Here is a 19,076-nt window from a genome sequence, read left to right as displayed (position 1 = left end):
AAACATTTTATACAAATGCCAAGGAAGCAGAGGTGCTCTGAATTGCCCAGGCCGTTGATCCAAAAGTTTCCATTCTCCTCTGCAACCCAATCTTTAAAATTTCATTTTGCTTCTTCCCTCAGCCTTGATTCCAGCGCCCACCACAGTGTCATGCTCAGTGTTTATTGATCTGAAATGAAGTTGGGCTGAGGCCTGGCCAGGAGACGAATCTCTTAGAAAGTTTCCTGGGAGCGGAGATTCTAGCTTCAGTGTAAAGGAGGGGCCTCGGTTCTCTGTGTCTAGTCTACTGAGTCTCAGGCTAGTTGTTACCACAATTACTTTTGCACCAGCCTAATAGTTTTCTCTGGGGGCCTGGTGGGTTCTCATGAAGTTAAGTACTTTCACTTTATATCAACCTCTTTTGTTTGTTAACCCTTTGAAAGCATGAAGTGTGTTCTTTTATTTTCCTGTGTTGAGAAGGACTCTGCTGAGTCCTCACTAGTTGTGGAGTGGCTCATAAGGTGGGTCTCTTGAGCCTCACTTTGCTCATCTGTTAAGTGGATTGAACTAGATGGTCTCTTAAGATTCCTTCCAGTCTAAAGTTTCATTTTTCAACAATAGGAACTTTGTTTTTTATTTTTTGTTTTTATTTTTTAAGATGGAGTCTTGCTCTGTTGCCCAGGAGGGAGTGCAATGGCACGATCTCGGCTCACTGCAACCTCTGCCTGCTGGCTTCAAGCAATTCTCCTGCCTCAGCCTCCTGAGTAGCTGGGAGTACAGGCATGTGCCACCATGCCCGGCTAATTTTTTGTACTTTTATTAGAGATGGAGTTTCACCATGTTGGCCAGGCTGGTCTTGAACTCTTGACCTCGTGATCCACCTGCCTTGGCCTCCCAAAGTGCTGGGATTACAGGCATGAGCCACTGCACCCAGCCTTTATTTGTTTTTTAATCTTGCCATGTCGGTAAAGAATTTTGCTATAGAAGGAAAAAAAGATTGGACTAAGTATGCACTAACTTCAGTTATTATCTTCATTTATTTTTGTCTGGTGATTATGGGGTTGGTAGGAATGGGACATACTTTTTCAACAAACAAACTGGCCGGGTGTGGTGGCTCATGCCTGTAATCCCAGCATTTGGGGAAGCCAAGGCAGGTGGATCACCTGAGGTCAGGAGTTTGAGAGCAGCCTGGCCAACGTGGCAAAACCGTCTCCACTAAAAATACAAAAAACAAAAACAAAAAAACCGTTAGCCAGGCATAGTGGCACATGCCTGTAATCCCAGCTACTCAGGAGGCTGAGGCAGGGGAATCACTTGAACCTGGGAGGCGGAGGTTGCAGTAAGCCGAGATTGCACCATTGCACTCCAGCCTGGGCAACAGAGCAAGACGCCATCTCAAAACACAAAACAAAAAAAACCCCTCTATTTAGCACCTAATTAGTGCCAGGTACTTACTGAGGGCTTTATGTGCATTCTCCTATTATCACTCACAACAACCTTGTATTATTGACTCTACCTTGTATTAAAGGTATTAAATACTCAACCTTGTATTAAAGACTCTAAATATTATTAGTATAGATGAACAAACTGGGTGAGGCACCAAGAAATATAGTAACTTGCCCATCATCACGGAGCTAATACATGGTCAAGTCAAGACTTGAATCTAAGGCCAAGTGCTACAAGGATCCAAGTTTTTAGCCACAGTGACATCATATAAAATACATCCCTGAATTTCTCTCTCTTCCTGTGATTGGCGTCTTTCTATAGAAATTTAAGTGCAATGAAAGGGTCTAATTAATAGCAGGAGGTATCAGGATAAGACTCTCCACTTCCATGGAAAGTGCACATGGCTGCTGAACATGGGCTTTAGGTGCCTTGCAAGCAGTCAGTGCCAATAAGGAAGAAGTTCAAGCGGGGGCAGAAGAATTCCCCCGGGAGGTGATTCTGCAGAACTCAGCCATTCACAGGTCATGGGAGATTTTGTTCCCTTCAGGGTACGTCAGCTTCACTTGCTGAAGTAGGACAAGTAGAATGAATTAGCCCTGGCTGAAGCCAAAATTCTTTATATTTAAAAGAAGAAAAGCAATTAAATATTCAGCCCGATCCTGGGTTTTGAATTACCCCATTTATCTTTCACTCTGAGCATCTGCTTTTTATTGCATTGTGGCCCTGCCTGCCATTTATCTCTCCCCGTCAGTCTGTATCCATGTGTCATGGGACTCAAAAGTGAAGATTAGAGGAGAAAAATATCTCTGTATTCTAAGCCTGGCAACTTCTATTTTTATCCTCAGCTGTTGGAGCTGATAGCAAAGTCACAGCTCACATCCCTGAGTGGCATCGCCCAAAAGAACTTCATGAATATTTTGGAAAAAGTGGTACTGAAAGGTGAGCCTTCTCTCACTCTCTAGCCCCTTTTTATAGGCATAGAGGTGGGCAGATGGATTTTCCAATGGAGTGGACGTGTCATTAGATTTGAAGACATGTGAATGGATAGAAATGAATAACTCCAGCTACATTTCAGAGGCACTAAATTCCAGTTCAGAAAGGGGTGCAACTCATCCTCATGGCAAAGGGTGAGACCATCACCCTCCTGTCCTTTCTTTGGGACCATCCACTTGCCCTACTATAAGCCTCGTAGGCTTCTCAGTGTAGACACAGGTCCCAGCACTGGCTACCGAGCCTCCGGGTCCCAAATTCCTAGAAAATGGACATGTGTACAAAGTCAGAATAGATTAATAGACTATTCGGGCTAGAAGGAACCTTAGATCTCTGGTTCAACTGATTCATTGTACACATGGGGAAACTGAGGCCCATGAGGAGAAGTGATTTGTCCATAATCACACAGAGAGTCAGCCAGACAGGATTAGAACCCAGGCTCCGAACCCCTGAAACCATGCTCCTTCCACTGACTGTCCTAAAAGGGGTCACTTCTGGGCAAAAGGAGTGGCTTTCTGATCAGGTGAACCATGGCTGCTGGGAGAACAATGAAAAGAGAAAGAGGCTTTATAGAAAATGAGAGAGAAGAGAACAAAGAGGGACCTAGATAATGGAAACTCTACCCTTTAACCTCAAATGCAGAAGCTTGGCCAAGCGTACAATAAACACTGGTGAGGAAGAAAACCATATCCCCAGAGGCAGTGCCCGGGTAACATGAGTGGAATAGAGACAGAGAAAAGCTCATGTATAAAATACAGGGTGTTCCAATATCATAACTGTGATTATTTTTTTCTTCCCTACTCAAGTCCTTGAAGACCAGCAAAACATTAGACTAATAAGGGAACTACTCCAGACCCTCTACACGTCCTTATGTACACTGGTCCAAAGAGTCGGCAAGTCTGTGCTGGTCGGGAACATTAACATGTGGGTGTATCGGATGGAGACAATTCTCCACTGGCAGCAGCAGCTGAACAACATTCAGATCACCAGGGTAAGCGGGCAGACCCAGCCTCCTCCCGGCAGTGGGTCCCTCCACAGAGACACTGGACAGCCTCGCCAGGACTTTGAATTCACTCCCGTGACGAAAGAGTCTGGTCTTTTCTGATCTGCTGCTTTGTCCTGGTGCTGAGGGTGGGCTGGGGGACCTCCTGATAAAGGGAGGTGGGAAGAAAAACTTGGCAAAACGGGATCAAAGTACATGAAAGATGACAGCCTGGTGAACTATTATGGGAAAGCTGGAAACTTGGCTTTTGGGGAGATGCTGGCCATCCTGCTGAAATCTTTAGCGGAGTTCAGAGATGTCTCTTTGCTCGTTTCCTCATAAAGGATGAGTTGTTTGCAGCTTTAGGTTGCTGTCTTGAATACAGTAGAGCTGGGAAGGCAGTAGCTTGGAGAACTGGTACCAGCCTTTTAAAATCCTAGTTCCGATTATTGGTAGTTACGACAAAGGAAGCCTTTGATTAAAGTCTGCGAGCTTACATGTGGGAAAATGATGAGCAATTCTCAAAGCAAAAAGGAAAAGCCGTATATTACCAGTGAGGTTTGGCGATCTAGAGCAGTTGTTTCTTTTGGCTTTCGCAACATAGCTTGGCCCTCAGCTCTTGTCCTCCTAATAGTGAGCAGGAGGACCAAGGCACAAGAAAAAAAAAAAAAAGGGAGGAAGACGCTGGTGTAATCTCTTAGGGCTCACTAAGGGACAGACACACTCAGGCGGCTCATGTAGCACTTTGCTTATTTATCTCATCACTGACTGTAACTGGCTTAAGTAGTTTCTGGGACCCACACTGATAAAGTTTGAGGTTGCCTCGTATCAGGAGAAGGTAGCAGGAAGAAATCCTTTGACTTCTTTTAAATAACTGTTTTACTAGATGAAGTTTTCAAAATGCATGTTCCTGACTTTACTGGTAATTACCTCTCTGTACCTTCACTGTTTAAGCTATGAAACAGAATCATTCGAAGGCTCAGAGTTATGTGACTTCCTTGGAGTCACTTAGGCTACAACACCTACACGCTGCACCCACAGACACACACACACAGAGCAGAGCACGGATGCAAGTCATCTTTCAGAAATGATCTCAAGTATTTGATTTTTTTAAGAGAATGTACATATTTATTATGAACATTTACCTGATTTATTCTAATAATTTACCCCATTCCCACATCTCAAGTGTAGGCACATAGTCTGACCATGTGAATGTGAGACCCAAGTTCCCAGCTTGTCTCTCATAGAAAACCCACATACACATTCTACCTGGTTTCTGGCATTCCCTATGGCCTGGACTGACTGACTGGGATTTTTCTAAGGCCAGGAGAGAACTGCCCAGCCAGTGATATAAACAAGCGGGTCCAATGTGTCTCAAGGGCACTTCCCTTTAGCAACTTCAGAACACCCATTTAGATGATCACAGTTGGCCAGGTGCAGTGGCTCATGTCTGTAATCCTAGCACTTTGGGAGGCCGAGGTGGGCAGATCACTTGAGGTCAGAAGTTCGAGACCAGCCCGGTCAACATGGTGAAACTCCATCTCTACTAAACATACAAAAATTAGCCAGGTGTAGTGGTACACACCTGTAGTCCCAGCTACTCGGGAGGCTGAGGCAGGAAAATTGCTTGAACCCAGGAGTTGAAGGTTGCAGTAAGCCAAGATCACTGCTCACCAGCCTGGGTGACAGACTGAGACTCCATCTCAAGGAAAAAAAAAAAAAAGAAAAACCTCTAGATGGTCACATTTGCCTGGAGCTTGCCTCTGTTCCCTCTGTCCACCTCCAAGGACCCCTCCTGGCCACATCTGTCCACATACCCTGCACTGCCGTAGGCTCACATGCTCAGAACCCTCCTTAGCTGATCCACAAACACTCTTCAGAGCTAGCTATTGTAGCTGTTGTTACCCCTCTTGGAGTGGAGGTGGAGTGGGGACCACAGATGCCCAATGACTTTCTTAGCAATACACAGCACTTAGGGCCAGAGCTGAGGCCAGAACCTTGGATTCCATATTCCTAAAATGGCAAAGCTTGCTTGACATCAGTGGTTTCCAAACTTTTTCAACCAGCTTTCTTCCAACTATTTATCCAGTGATCCAGCTTTTCAAAAAACTCTCTTTAATCCAATGAGATCCCATGAAGAAGAGATCAAACACTGAAATTCACTCACTATCTCCTCTGCACGAGGAGCTCCAGCCAAGCCAAGCCATTCTCTGTACACTCCAAGCTTGGCCTTGCCTCAGGGCTTTGAAGCTTGCTGCCTTCTTTGACCATCCAATCTATGGACGTCACCATCATATCACCTTCTTCTGAGCAGTTATGATCTGAAATTGTCTAATGTGTGTGCACTTTTCTGTCTCTGTCCACTGGCTTATAAACTCCACAAAGAAAGGACATTACCCATCTATTCCCTGTTCCTGGCACAGAGCAGGAGATAGTCAGTAAATCTGAGCTGAATGAATGAATGGTTGAAAGGGAGTCTCCTCCCATTGCCTGCCTGAGTACTCGTTCAGTGTTTAAAGGAACACAAATGGGAAACATGGCCCTGTGTTATGAATGATGATGATAATAACTTACCAGCTGTAGGATTTCTCTTTATGAGACAGGTTCTCTGTCGCCCAGGCTGGAGTGCAGTGGTGTGATCTCAGCTCACTGCAGCCTCCACCTCCTGGGTTTAGGTGATTCTTCTACCTTAGACTCCCCAGTAGCTAGGATTACAGGCATGCACCACCACACCCGGCTAATTTTTGTATTTTTTGGTAGAGACAGGGTTTCACCATGTTGGCCAGGCTGGTCTCGAACTCCTGACCTCAAGTGATCTGCCCCGTCTCAGCCTCCCAAAGTGCTGGGATTACAGGCGTGAGCCACCGTGCCCAGCCCCAACTGCAGGATTTGAGGCAAATTATTCAGTCTCTCCATGCCTCACTTTCCTCATTTGGAAAATAGTTGCAATAGTGTCAACTCATAGCCATGGTGTGAGATTGAATAAGTTAATATATAGAAAGCAGATGGCACAGTGCCTAATGCACAGGAAGTATTGTAAACATATCAGCTGTTATTATTAAGGGCTGGCTCTGTGCAGGCCCTCTTCTAAGTCCTTTGCATGTATTAATTAACTCACCTAGTGAAGAATTATAAATAGGAGTCATCACAGTGGCTGGCATGTATTGGGCACTGTACTGAGTGCTTCTGTGCATTATCTCATCCACCCCACCCAGCAACACTGTAGGATAAGCTTTTTCTCATGTTATAAATGAGAACAATTAGAACAAATAGTTAAGAATAATTTGGCTGAGGCCTCGTGCTCAGTAGGATGTGGCACAAGAACTGAACCCAGGCCTGTCCACAGAGGCTGTGCTTTCAACCACTGTACCTTCCTCCCGCTGTCCTCTGTCCCAGCCCTCCTTGGCTCTGAGCTTCCTTATATTGAGAGCTGTACTGGAACCCACGGAACCTTAAAGGGCTTTTCTTTTTTTGTTTTTGAGACAGGGTCTTATTCCCGTTGCCCAGGCTGGAGTGCAGTGGCATGATCCTAGGTCACTGCAGCCTTGGCCTCCGGGGTTCACATGATTCTCCCACCTCAGCCTCCCGAGTATCTGGGACTACAGGCGCTCGCCACCACACCCAGCTAATTTTTGTATTTTTAGTAGGGATGGCATTTCACCATCTTGCCCAGGCTGGTCTTGAACTTTTGGGCTCAAGCAATCCTCCCGCTTCAGCCTCCCAAAGTACTAGGATTACAGGCATGAGCCACTGCGCCCAGCCTCCACACAGAAGCTCAACTCTGCAGAGGAAAGAGAAATTGAGAGAGAGAGAAAGAAAAAAGACTTAATTACTTCAGTCTGGACTGTATTTTAAAACTTACTTTTTTAACAGTTTGGCCCAAAGAGAAGTACGTTATTACATGCAAATATAAAGTCAACTTTCAGAGTAAATGCTTTCTATTTTGCCAAAGTTCTGTCAGTCTCCTTCCAGCATAAAATTTTGTTTTCCCGCAAAATTTTCATATCTAAATCTGTGGAGCCAATTTTTATTGGCAAAATAATTAATAAAGAATGAAGGAAACAAATTAAGAGAACTGGGTCTTGGGGGAAAAAAATCAAATACAGTGACAGTATGCAGTGGGCAGGGCACTGTTTTGAAGCATGTGAGGGGTGACATAGACCCCAGTGGATGTTAGCCAAATGCTTGACTAGAGGAGTGAGAGTGACTAATTTTTCTTTTATACATTTATATTCGAAAGGAAGAGGCATGTAAGCAGTTAACCACTTATCAGGAGGAAGGGCTTAGCATGGGGTCTGGGCAAGGATTTTGGAAAAGTTCAGGTTTGAAAATTTGACAGAGTGAACTCTGCCAAGTGGACTTGCCTTTAATAGGAGTTAATGTAATAATTGGCCTGGGAGTTTTAACCAAAAAAGTAGAAGCTTTGAAGTGTTGGAAACAAAAAGAAAATCTCATGGCAGTTTTATTAGCTCATATGATCAGCAGGAGATGATAAGCGATAAATAGGTCTAGGGCCTTCTGCAGTTGGTAAAGACCTGAAGTTTGCAAACAATTGAGAGCTCTGCCCAGCAGCCTGGAGTAGAACCGAGCAGTATAAATTGTCAAGTCATAGATACTTTGAATGAAATAGGAGGCTGAAGTCCTTCTACATCTGAGATTACTGGAGCTGGGAGGGATCTTCAGAGTCTTCTAAGCCATTCATTTTGGACATGGGGAGACTTCCCAGGGGAGCTGGGATCCAGATGTGCTGCCTGTCCATGGGTGTTCCTCTCCTGCACCTCCCATTCTTCTCCATAGCTCAGCCTTCCCAAGGCCCCTTGCCACTGCTCCCTCCCCACCTCGTGCCTACCCTGCCTTGCCGGGGACACAGGAGAGAATTGCCCAGACCTAGTGTCTCCTGGAATCCTCCATGTGTTTGGGCTTCGATGTGCTTCGTACAGAGTTTGGCTCCTGTAGAAATTTGGGCAGGGAAATTGATACCCATTCTCAGGATATTTTCCCCTGAGCTAAGGAAGGGTTTCTTCATCCTGTATTATTTTTCCCTTTGACCTCTCAGAGGTCACAGAACATTGATCTGAAAATGTGAGTAGTCCAAAATCAAGAGCTCACCCAGAACCAGCAGGGGCAGGACAAGGAACCACAGTCCCAGGTAGTCTATTGACTTATCTGGATAGCGCATCCTGTTGCCGTTCAAGACACATCAGCAAATACATATGCGGATTACCAGGTGCAGATTCTTCCCACAGCGCTTTGTGCTTCCCTCCATGACAGCATTTACTGTATTATTTTATATTATTTTATGATTATTTGTTTCTGCCTCTGGGTCTCTTACCAGCCTGAAGAGCTCATTGCAGCAACTTCAGCACCAGGCCATAGTATGCACTCAGGAGAGGTGGCTTGTGCTGGGCTAGTCTACAAGGGACATAAAATTAGACCCTGCCTTCAAGGATGTAGATCTGGGCAGGGTATCATGAGCTCATCAAAATTTAAAACAATAAAGGCTTAAATATATTAATAAGTTCAGGGATGTACCAGAAGCTCTTGGAGAAGCTCGCGATTAATTGCCAAGGGATTATCCACAGTCCAGCAGTTTTCACAATGCTCCATGGAGGCCTCGGTTCAAATAGAGATGTCTCAAGAGATGGTGGAGCTTGGGCCAAAGGCTTCTGGACCTGCCATTCCCAATGTGCACGTACACACACACACACACACACACACACACACACACACACCCCAGCACAGAGTCTTTGTGTTATTGTTTTCTACCTATTTAATTATTTGCGCTTCATTCATTCCACAGGTATTTGTTGAGTGCCTTCTATGTGCTGGGCACTCTTGTAGACACCCAGGACACAGTAGTGAAAAAAAGATTAAAATTCCTTCCTTCATAGAGCTTAAATTCCAGCAAGAATGTTCCTTTCAAAGTTTCTTTTAGAAAAAAAGCTCATGTTGCACGACAAAAAGAAGGATATTGCAAAATGAGTCTCAAAGAGATCCTAAGAATTCTAGGAAGGTGCAGTGAGTAAGGGAGTCACAGAAACAGAGAAGGCCTTTCAGAGGAAGTAGGTTTGAACTGGATGTGAGCAGGATGACCACGTGGCCGGGCAGAGAGGACTGGGGAGGTGAAGGCATTGAGGTCAGGCTGAGCTAGGTGTGTTTAGTTGCCAGTGAGTAAACCTACTTGGAGGGACCTGAGGTCTGGAGGGGGTCCAGAGAGATGGGACTTGGGGTGGCAGGCTGGGCCACTCCATCCAGGGCAGTGAGGCCTTCAGGAAAGCAGCGAATCTTGTAATTGTGTAAACTGGGTAAAGCACATGCACTATTTGGAGAGTCTTTAAGAGTGAAAGTTTCAAGCTTTGGAAATGTAGGGAGATCCGTCTGGCACCACTCAGCTCAGCGCACTCCACACTTCTTTGTGGGTCATGGCCATGGTCTCGTGTCTGCATCTAGGATGGGGAGATTTACTACTGCTTTCGACCTCTTATCAATAAACTGCCTTGAGGGTGGAGGACAGGGGGACAGCTGCATGCCTGGAGGGTGTGGCCTGGTGAATCACTGCTCTCTGGCCCCCCCACCTATTGTCACCCTTCTCTGCAGCCTGCCTTCAAAGGCCTCACCTTCACTGACCTGCCTTTGTGCCTACAACTGAACATCATGCAGAGGCTGAGCGACGGGCGGGACCTGGTCAGCCTGGGCCAGGCTGCCCCCGACCTGCACGTGCTCAGCGAAGACCGGCTGCTGTGGAAGAAACTCTGCCAGTACCACTTCTCCGAGCGGCAGGTCAGCAAGGCCCAGCAGGCTTTCCTCCCACCCTCCTTCTCTGACCCCCACCCCAGGCTTCCTTGGTGCCCTGCTGAAGCCTGAGGTTTGGGTTCCCCCTACTCCAGGTTCCCTAGTTTGACTGAAAAATGACAGTTGAAGGAGTTTTGTTATTTTGTTTTTTGAGACGGAGTCTCGCTCTGTGGCCCAGGCTGGAGTGCAGTGATGCAATCATAGCTCACTGCACCTCAGCCACTTGGGCTCAAGCGACCCTCCCACCTCAGCCTCCCGAGTAGCTGGGACTACAGGCTCATGCCACAACACCCGGATAATTTTTTTATTATTGTTTTTGTAGAAATAGGGTCTCTCTATGTTGCCCAGGCTGGCCTCAAACTCCTGGCCTCAAGCAGTCCTCCTGCCTCGGCCCCCCCAAAGCTCTGGGATTACAGGCATGAGCCCCCATGCCCACCCCGTCTGAGTTTTTAAATAGAGATGTTGTATCTGTGTGTGTTTCAGGTTGTTTTTATGAAAAAAATTAAACTTACATTCTTAACCTATTCTCATTTTACAACTCACTCAAAAAAATCATAAATTGGCACCCATCTTTTTTTTCTATAACACAATAACTTACATTTTCTGAGTGCTTTAAAGTACTTTTTTTTGTTTTTTTGTTTTGTTTTGTTTTTTGTTTTTTTGAGACGGAATCTCACTGTGTCACCCAGGCTGGAGTACAATGGTGCAGTCTCGGCTCACTGCAACCTCTGCCTCCCTGGTTCAAACGATTCTCCTGCCTCAGCCTCCCAAGTAGCTGGGATTACAGGTGCGCACCACCATGCCTGGCTAATTTTTGTATTTTTAGTAGAGACAGGGTTTCACCGTGTTGGCCAGACTGGTCTCGAACTCCTGACCTCAGGTGATCCGCCTGCCTCGGCCTCCCAAAGTGCTGGGATTACAGGCGTGAGCCACCGCGCCCAGCCTTAAAGTACTTTTATAGATATTTCATTTTATTCCGATGGCCCACGGAAGGATAGGTATTGTGCCCACTTTAAACAGATGAAGGGACTAAAGCCACAAATGGCTAAGTGACATATCCAAATTAGTGAAGTAGCTCTTTGGGTGAGGAAACTGGCCCTGACCTTGAATTTGGGCCTTCAGACACCAACTCCAAGCCTGTTTCCCTTCATCATGCTGCCTCAAGTTTGTTGGTCTTTTTCCAGTTTCTTTATATGGATGTGTGAGTTCAACAGGTTCTGTTCGTGAAGCCACTAATATTTAGATATAAAATAGAGCCCTGGTGCCAAGCAGTTATTGCATCTCCCTGGAAATGATCACTCAAGTCTACAGCAAAGAAAAGATTAAAGTTGTTTATCGAGATCACCTAAACTTTAAAGGACCATCCAGCCACAGTTTAGTAAAGGTCACTAGTAACATGTCACCAGCCACCTGGTTTTGTTTTTTTGTTTGTTTGTTTGTTTTTAAGCTTGGTTAAAAGCTACTGTTTAACTGAGGAGAGCTAAGCAGATACTTCTTAATATAGTGACGGTTATCCCCCCTGGCTATTGTAGAGCTGAAAAGAGGGGGAAAGGGTAAGAGTAAACCTTTTCAGAACCAGAAAACCACAAGCCATCTTCTTGACAAACTCTCTTGCAATTTCCTTTATTCATTTGATTTTTTAGATCCGCAAACGATTAATTCTGTCAGACAAAGGGCAGCTGGATTGGAAGAAGATGTATTTCAAACTTGTCCGATGTTACCCAAGGAAAGAGCAGTACGGAGATACCCTTCAGCTTTGCAAACACTGTCACATCCTTTCCTGGAAGGTATGTGTCTCAGAGGTGGCTGCCACAGACCCCCAGCCCAGTCCCCTAAGAGCCAAGAGTGCCAGCCAGCATGGTGAGGCCAGTGCCTTTCTGCGTCTTCCCCATCACAGACCCCAGCTGAAAGTGAGGGTAAACTGATTCAGTGCCTGGGAGGGTGGGGGGAAGGACTTTTGTAGACCTCCATTTTCTTCACTTTCTTATGTTTACTTTTTTCTGCATTCCACCCACCCACCCTTAAATCCTCCTCTCTCTGTGTGTACGGGTACACACACTTACACATGGAAACACATAGCTTTTAGTTTTTCCAGACTTGTAAAATTTTTTCATTGATGCATAGTAGGTGTACATAGTTTCAGGGTCCATGTGATAATGTAATTCAGGTAATTTGTAAAGATTAAATCAATGTACTTGACACATTCATAACCTTAAATATTTGTCACTTATTTATGCTAGAACCATTCCAATTCTTCTCTTCTGGCTGTTTTGAAATGTTCAATAGATTTTTTTTTTTTTTTTTTTTTTTTTGAGATGGAGTCTCTCTCACTCTTGTCACCCAGGTTGGAGTGCAGTAGTGGAACCTCAGCTCATTGCAACCTCCACCTCCCAGGTTCAAGAGATTCTCCTGCTTCAGCCTCCCCAAGTATCTGGGACTACAGGCACATGCCACCACACCCAGGCTAATTTCTGTAATTTTTAGTAGAGAGGGGGTTTTGCCATGTTGGCCAGGCTGGTCTTGAACTTTTAACTTCAAGTGATCCACCTGCCTTGGCCTCCCAAAGTGCTTGGATTACAGGTGTGAGCCATGGCGCACAGCCTGAAATATTCAATAGATTATTGTAAACTACATTCACTTACTGATCTAACAGCAGGTCTTATTCCTTCTATCATACCATATATTTGTACCCATTGATCCACTTCTCTGCGTCCCCTTCCTTTTCCCTTTCCCGGCTCTGGTAACCACCAGTCTACTCTCTCTCTTCATCAAATCTACTTTTATAGCTCCCACGTATGAGTGAGAACATGCAACATTTAGGCCTGGGGCATTATTGACAGAGAATCATTGCTTTGAAGTTGGAAAATGCCTTATGGTGCTAAAAGTCAATGAGAGGCCTCTGAGAACTTGAAGCTAACCATGTGTTCCTTTCCAGGGCACTGACCATCCGTGCACTGCCAATAACCCAGAGAGCTGCTCCGTTTCACTTTCACCCCAGGACTTTATCAACTTGTTCAAGTTCTGAATCCCAGCACATGACAACGCTTCAGAAGGGTCCCCCTGCTGACTGGAGAGCTGGGAATATGGCATTTGGACACTTCGTTTGTAAATAGTGTACATTTTAAACATTGGCTTGAAGCTTCAGAGATAAGTCATGGAGAGGACATTGGAAAGGAGAAATGCAGTTGCTGACTGGGAATTTAAGAATGTGAACTTCTCACTAGAATTGGTATGGAAGAGCAAAATACTGTAAATAAACTTTTTTTCTAACAATTTGCCAGCAAGACTATAAGGGCAATAATTCTATTTCAGCGGTGAAAATGGAGTCCTCTTAATGGTCACAGAAACTCCCTTATAGTTCCCTAGGAAGAAAAAGGCAAAACTCAAAAACAAAATAGGATGCTTTGTTTACAATGTCAAAATTTGTTTAGAAAAGAAAAAAAGAAGAAGGAAAACTACATAGGAGAAATTCCTGGGCTTTGGGGTTTGATCTGGTGTTTGTTTTGAGAAGGCGAAGGAAGCGCCACCCATCCTAAACCTGCATGGGCACAGAGCCTTACCCTACAGAGATACCACACAATGGTCTACCTCTAAAAGCGTAGAGTGCCCTCTCTGACAACGCATGTGATCCAGTAGGCAGTGTCTGTTTTTATCGTAAGTGTTTTCATCACTATAAAAAGTGATTCAAAATGGAAAGGGATATTGGAGGCAATCCTCTGGTTTCACACTTCCTTTTCAGGCAAACAGGGCCCTCCTTAGAGTTATCTGTTTACCAGAACAACCCAAAAGCACATGTTCCTTTTTTCCTGTCATGTTGTAGCTCATTTGGGGGAAGAGAAGGCCAACTTAAAACAGTCCCAGGGGAGGATTGCTTGAGCCCAGGAGTTTGAGGTTTGCAGTGAGCTATGATCGTGCCACTGCACTCCAGCCTGTCTCCAAAGCAAAACAAAACAAAACAAAAGCCGTCCCAGAGGAAGTCCTGCTGCAGAAAAGATGATAGAATTAGTCACCCAATCAATAGCTGTGAAGACTTCCTTATTCCTGCTTAACTTCCTTCCTTGGATATCTTCATGGATAAGCCTGTGTCTGTGGACAGAGTGGGGCCCAAGTGCTGAGGCTCGAAAGACAGGTTTTACAATCAGCCAATTAAACATCTTACCAGTTGCTGTTCCCCTTGACAGGGGGATGAGCTGAGGAGCTTCTTTTCTTTAGGTCTAATATCAAAATGAGTCCATCTGAGATAGGGCTTTTTGCAAAGGTGATTAAAAATCAAGGCTGGAGTTCCAGCCAAATAGGGAAGAGAGGTACCACAAGTTCATCTTAAACTTGCTTCCAGGCTGGGTAGTTAAAACAGGAAGATCCCAAGGGGATCTTGCGAGACAAATATCAGCAGGTAACTGTGGAAGAAAGGAAATCTCAGGACCTAATGAGTTCGTTGTAAAATATTCCTGGGAGTAGATGGGGGATCTACTCCCAGTTTTTTACTTTTTACAGAATATTGTTGCTTTCCTACAACAATGTACATATATCTGCAGTTGTATATGCTTTTTTTTCCCCAAATAAAGTTGTCACCCTGCATGCCCTTGGCAAATAAGTGAAGCAGAAATAGGAACACAGTCCACATTCAAGTTGAGGAACAGTGTATCTTTAAGAGCTGACCTTTGGGGTGACCTGGAAAGGGGGAAAGATGGCTAAGCATGGGCAGAAATGAGGCAAGAGACAAGCTATGATACAACACCTCTTCAGCCCCTGCCCTCAATAGCACACAACCCACGTATCAGCTTTCTGAAGAGAAGGAACCTACTGTTTAGTGCTCCTCACTTTGCAATGTTTGTGCTACGCCAGGATTTCTCCAGTTTTTTTCATTATCATCCCCCTAAGGAGAAAAAAATTACATTGAATTTAAATTTTCCCTAATAAGAAAAATTAAATATGAAAGAATAGGATTTTTTTGGGTAAGATTGAGCTTTGGAAGGTCATGAACCGTTATTCTAAGGTGTGGTTTTCTTTTTTTTGCAATCCCTCTCCCCCTGAATCAATTTCACATTGGGAATGCAGGACCTAGACTGTTGAATAAAAAGCTACTTCTATAATTGTCAGGTTCTCTCCAATTTCTCAGCTTCCTCACAGACATGGGGTGGACTTGGGTGTGCCATCACTGAGAGAGCTCTGGAACCTTTGACTCTTAGTGACATTTTTAGATTTAGAGGTTCGTGGCCTTCCACATGTTGCCACCAACTTGTAATCTCAGCCCCTTCATGCTGATCAAGAAAGTAGAAACTCCTCGTCGCCTTCAGGTTTGCAGTCCCAGAAACATTGCCTGCTGTGGACTGTCAGCACAAAACTGGGACACTGGTCTCATTTAGACTGTCAGCAGTGCACACGATTGTACGATGTGCATCTGTGCAAGATGACCTCTGCCCCAAGAGAAGGGTTACAGTCTTCTTAAATGTTTACCAGGATGGTGCCAGCGGGCTCTCCCCATGTCCTTTGGTGTTATTGGAGCTGGTGTATGACAGAGTCAAGGAAATTTTTTAAGGAAAATGAAAAAGAAATCAACCTTTATGGTTCTCTTTCATTGGAAGAGGAGAATAAGGAAGGAAATGGCAGGTAGAGAGGGAGGGGGAAAGGAATAGAAATGGCATGTCTTTGATGCTGTGGCTTGTGTGGGGACGATGGGAAGAGCACAGCAGGCACAGCGTATCTGTGTTAGTGCCATGTGGTATCTGTTAAGTATGGCCAGAGCCTCACATATAAGTGAAGAGAGTTAAGGCAATTCTTGCTCTTTGAACAATAATAGTCTGTAGAATTTCTATTGGCAAACCATCCCAGACAACCTGACCTATCAAACAAAAGCAAATAATCCCTGTCTCAGAACTGCTGGTCTAAAAGCCAGAAGGGGCAGGACAATGGAAATTGCTAGAAAAGAGAGAATGCTCTACTCTCTTTCCTGTGCCTACCTACCCCCATCCTAAACCCTGTAAAACAGAATTTCAAAATAGATGTCAAATATGAAGTAATTCAGACTTCCAAAGAAGGAAAGAGTTCTGCCCAGGGCAGTATGAGCAAATCCACAGGGATGTTAAGATTTGGTCCAACTCAAAGGTTTATGGGCAGTGAGCCTAGAGTCTCTTGAGAGTAAACCCTTGCATTTGAGACAAGGAGAATATGTGAAGTTCAGGAGTGCTCACACTAGAGCAAGATCCAGAAAAAAAAAAAATCCAATGGCATTTTAAACTAGATTGCATTATCACTCAATGCTGTTACTCTGAGCAGACAAATCAGTTGAATGGGAGGGCAAATGGCAGAAATCAAAAAAGCTATTAGGCGAAAGCATCCCCAATGTATCAGTTGTGAGATGATTTTTGTTTAATGATGATCAGGTTTACATTGAAGTGGCTTGGAAGACGTATTTCAGAGGGACTGGGTTTGCACTGCAAAACTCTGAACACTAGAGCAGGTTCTACTAGCACTTGGGCAGTAAGGTAGCGGGTGTGTATTACGCTATTGCCACAGTTCTCGTCTTTGTGGATTCACATACTCTTTCCCATGAGGAGCTTGCTACTAACAGGCTCCTTGTTTCTGTTGTTTTTATATGGGAGAAGAGACAGAGCTTGGAATTTCAATTGTCTAAACAATTGGTATGATTTACAAGGAGGCAAACCATTCAAGAGATGTTCAACAGTATATCATTCTTAGCATTCAATACAATGTTTATTATAAAATATACACCTGAGTTTATGTTTTTCTGCCAGGCTGAAGGGCAATAATGTCTTGCTATGCAAACACTCTATTTTATGTGTGAATTTTTTTAACCGTAATTTTATGTGTGAATTTTTTTAACTAAACTCTGTCATCATTTTCTATGTTGACATCTTTTTTTTTTTAATCTGTTTCCAACTCTGAGTCTGTGAACTATCTCTTCTGACTGGATGCTGGCCTAAAATCCTATTAGTGCTTAAACAGACCTCAAAACACTCTGAACCTGTAGGCCAATACAGAGATGCTGTTCTTTGATATATCTTGGGTCCTTGATGGCTTCAACAAACAAGGTCATAATTTGTTTAAATTCAGTGTTTTCTGTAGATACCTTCTTCTCAGTTTCATTCAGGAGAGTAACCATCTTTGGTTTTCCAAAGAATGGAAACTCCTACCCCAGACTTTAGACTTACAGCTTCTGCCTTTCACAATGAGGAAGAGATCCAGAATGTTTAGGGGACGTGCGTCAGCCCACCTGGTACTCAGTGGCAGAGCTGAATGCGAACTTGAGGCCTCCTGAGGCCTGACATTTTGTGCCCCCAGCCCTCCACCCCAAGCACCTTTTGGTGTGGCTGGAAACACATGACATTGGATGTGATTTTTCTCAAGCCCTTCACTGTGGAAGGCATGGGAGACTGCCCAGCATTGAGCATCTGGCTGTTAACGTTTCCATTTCAAGTCCCTGATTCTTAGTGGAGAAGTTAAGGAGCCACTTAATGTTTTTACAGACCTCTAATTCTGTTGTGAATGTGGCATTTCCAGTGAGTACAACCTGCTTGCTATAAAGAAAGCAGCATATTTTGACAACTTTATTTTTTCCTTGGGTACTTACATTTTTATTACAAAAACGGCCCTTATAAAAAAAGACAGAAGGGCTGGGCAGTGGCTTGCTCCCTAGAAACTGAGATTCCGAAGCAGGTGTTTCCTCTCCCCTAGACTCAGAGGTACATTTAATCCATCTTCTCCATTTCCTCCTTCAGGACCAGCTATGAGATTCAGTGCATTTCTATCCCAGCAGATGTTCATTCTCTGCTAAACTTCATCTTTTACTAAGCAAAGGGGGATTATTCCATGAGGCAGCCAGGAGCAAGGGGCCATGATATTCATGACTTTGTCTGCTGGGCATTTTTCAAAGTGTCCTTGAATTCACTCAGCAAACAAAGCTTTCTGGAGAATCTCTCAAAACTTAGGCCCTGCTCCATTTGGCCAACAATGATGGCTGCTCCAAAACTCTGAACTTCTTAAAACTCCATCTGCTACATTATTTCGGGAGTTTAAACATGACTTTTTCTGTCTTTGAGTATAGATGTGTTTGTTTAATTAACGAAGCACAAGTCTGTTAAGCAGAAGGCTCCAAGCTGTATTCTATACTTGGGAATCCTTGGTGCCATCTTTATTCTACCAAGTGCCAATCACCATGGCTAAAGTGGGCGTATATTACAGCCTGTGTCCTAAGCTTAGAAGCTTTAATGTACTTTTTTAAATGAAAAATATTAGAGGGGGTTGAACATTGTAACTAAAGCATAAAGTTAGACCAATTACATGCAGAGATGTTTATTTAATATTGTGTGAGCTGAGTCCTTCTGTATAAATTATTTGCACACTTTTCTTGCATGATGAACTGATTTTTTATAGTTGTTTGTACCAGACGGTGGCATATTTTTGTAAAAAACTTTTGACACTGAATTGCAATAAATGTTTTTCCAACAACACACACTGGTGCATTTTTAGTATGTCCCAATTCAAGTTGGCTTTTTATCATACCAAATATGTTTATCTTTTGCTTATTTAGACTTATATTCCTTCTCCCAGAAACTCGTTACCATTTTTGTAAAATTTCTAGGAATCCATAGAAAAATAAGCTTGTGGTTGAATACCAACCTGAGTCCATAATACAGCATTATGCTTAAATTGAATGTTTTCATATACTGTTTGCACAGCAGAATGATTAGGGAATAAGGAATTTTGAAGTCAACATCAATTTATTCATCAACAGGCATTCATGGAACAGCTACTATATGCTAGACCTGTGCAAGGCACTGGGAATAGGGTAGTGAACAAGACAGAAATTGTCCCTGCCTTTTGTGTGTGGTTTTGTTTTGTTTTGTTTTGTTTTTTGGTGACAAGG

General features: G+C 44.0%; 1 protein-coding gene across 2 annotated transcripts in view; it reads left to right on the top strand.

Annotated features, from left to right (window-relative positions):
- The window catches only part of FBXO32 (F-box protein 32), a 43,818-nt gene extending 25,158 nt beyond the window's left edge, over nucleotides 1–18,660 (top strand). The window contains exons 5-9 of one of the 2 annotated variants that reach the window (XM_055287182.2): nucleotides 2,271–2,364; nucleotides 3,222–3,406; nucleotides 9,995–10,177; nucleotides 11,833–11,976; nucleotides 13,125–18,660. In XM_055287182.2, the coding sequence (XP_055143157.1) occupies nucleotides 2,271–2,364; nucleotides 3,222–3,406; nucleotides 9,995–10,177; nucleotides 11,833–11,976; nucleotides 13,125–13,214 (696 nt within the window). In that variant the 3' untranslated portion in view covers nucleotides 13,215–18,660. The remainder of the gene's footprint in view (nucleotides 1–2,270; nucleotides 2,365–3,221; nucleotides 3,407–9,994; nucleotides 10,178–11,832; nucleotides 11,977–13,124) is intronic. The other variant, XM_055287183.2, reaches the window with a different exon arrangement.
- The last annotated feature ends 416 nt before the right edge of the window (nucleotides 18,661–19,076 follow it).

Source organism: Symphalangus syndactylus, chromosome 7 (assembly GCF_028878055.3).
Source record: "Symphalangus syndactylus isolate Jambi chromosome 7, NHGRI_mSymSyn1-v2.1_pri, whole genome shotgun sequence".
NCBI lineage: Eukaryota > Metazoa > Chordata > Mammalia > Primates > Hylobatidae > Symphalangus > Symphalangus syndactylus.
Note: the sequence above shows the minus strand (reverse complement) of the source record. Positions and strands in the feature narration are given on the sequence as shown.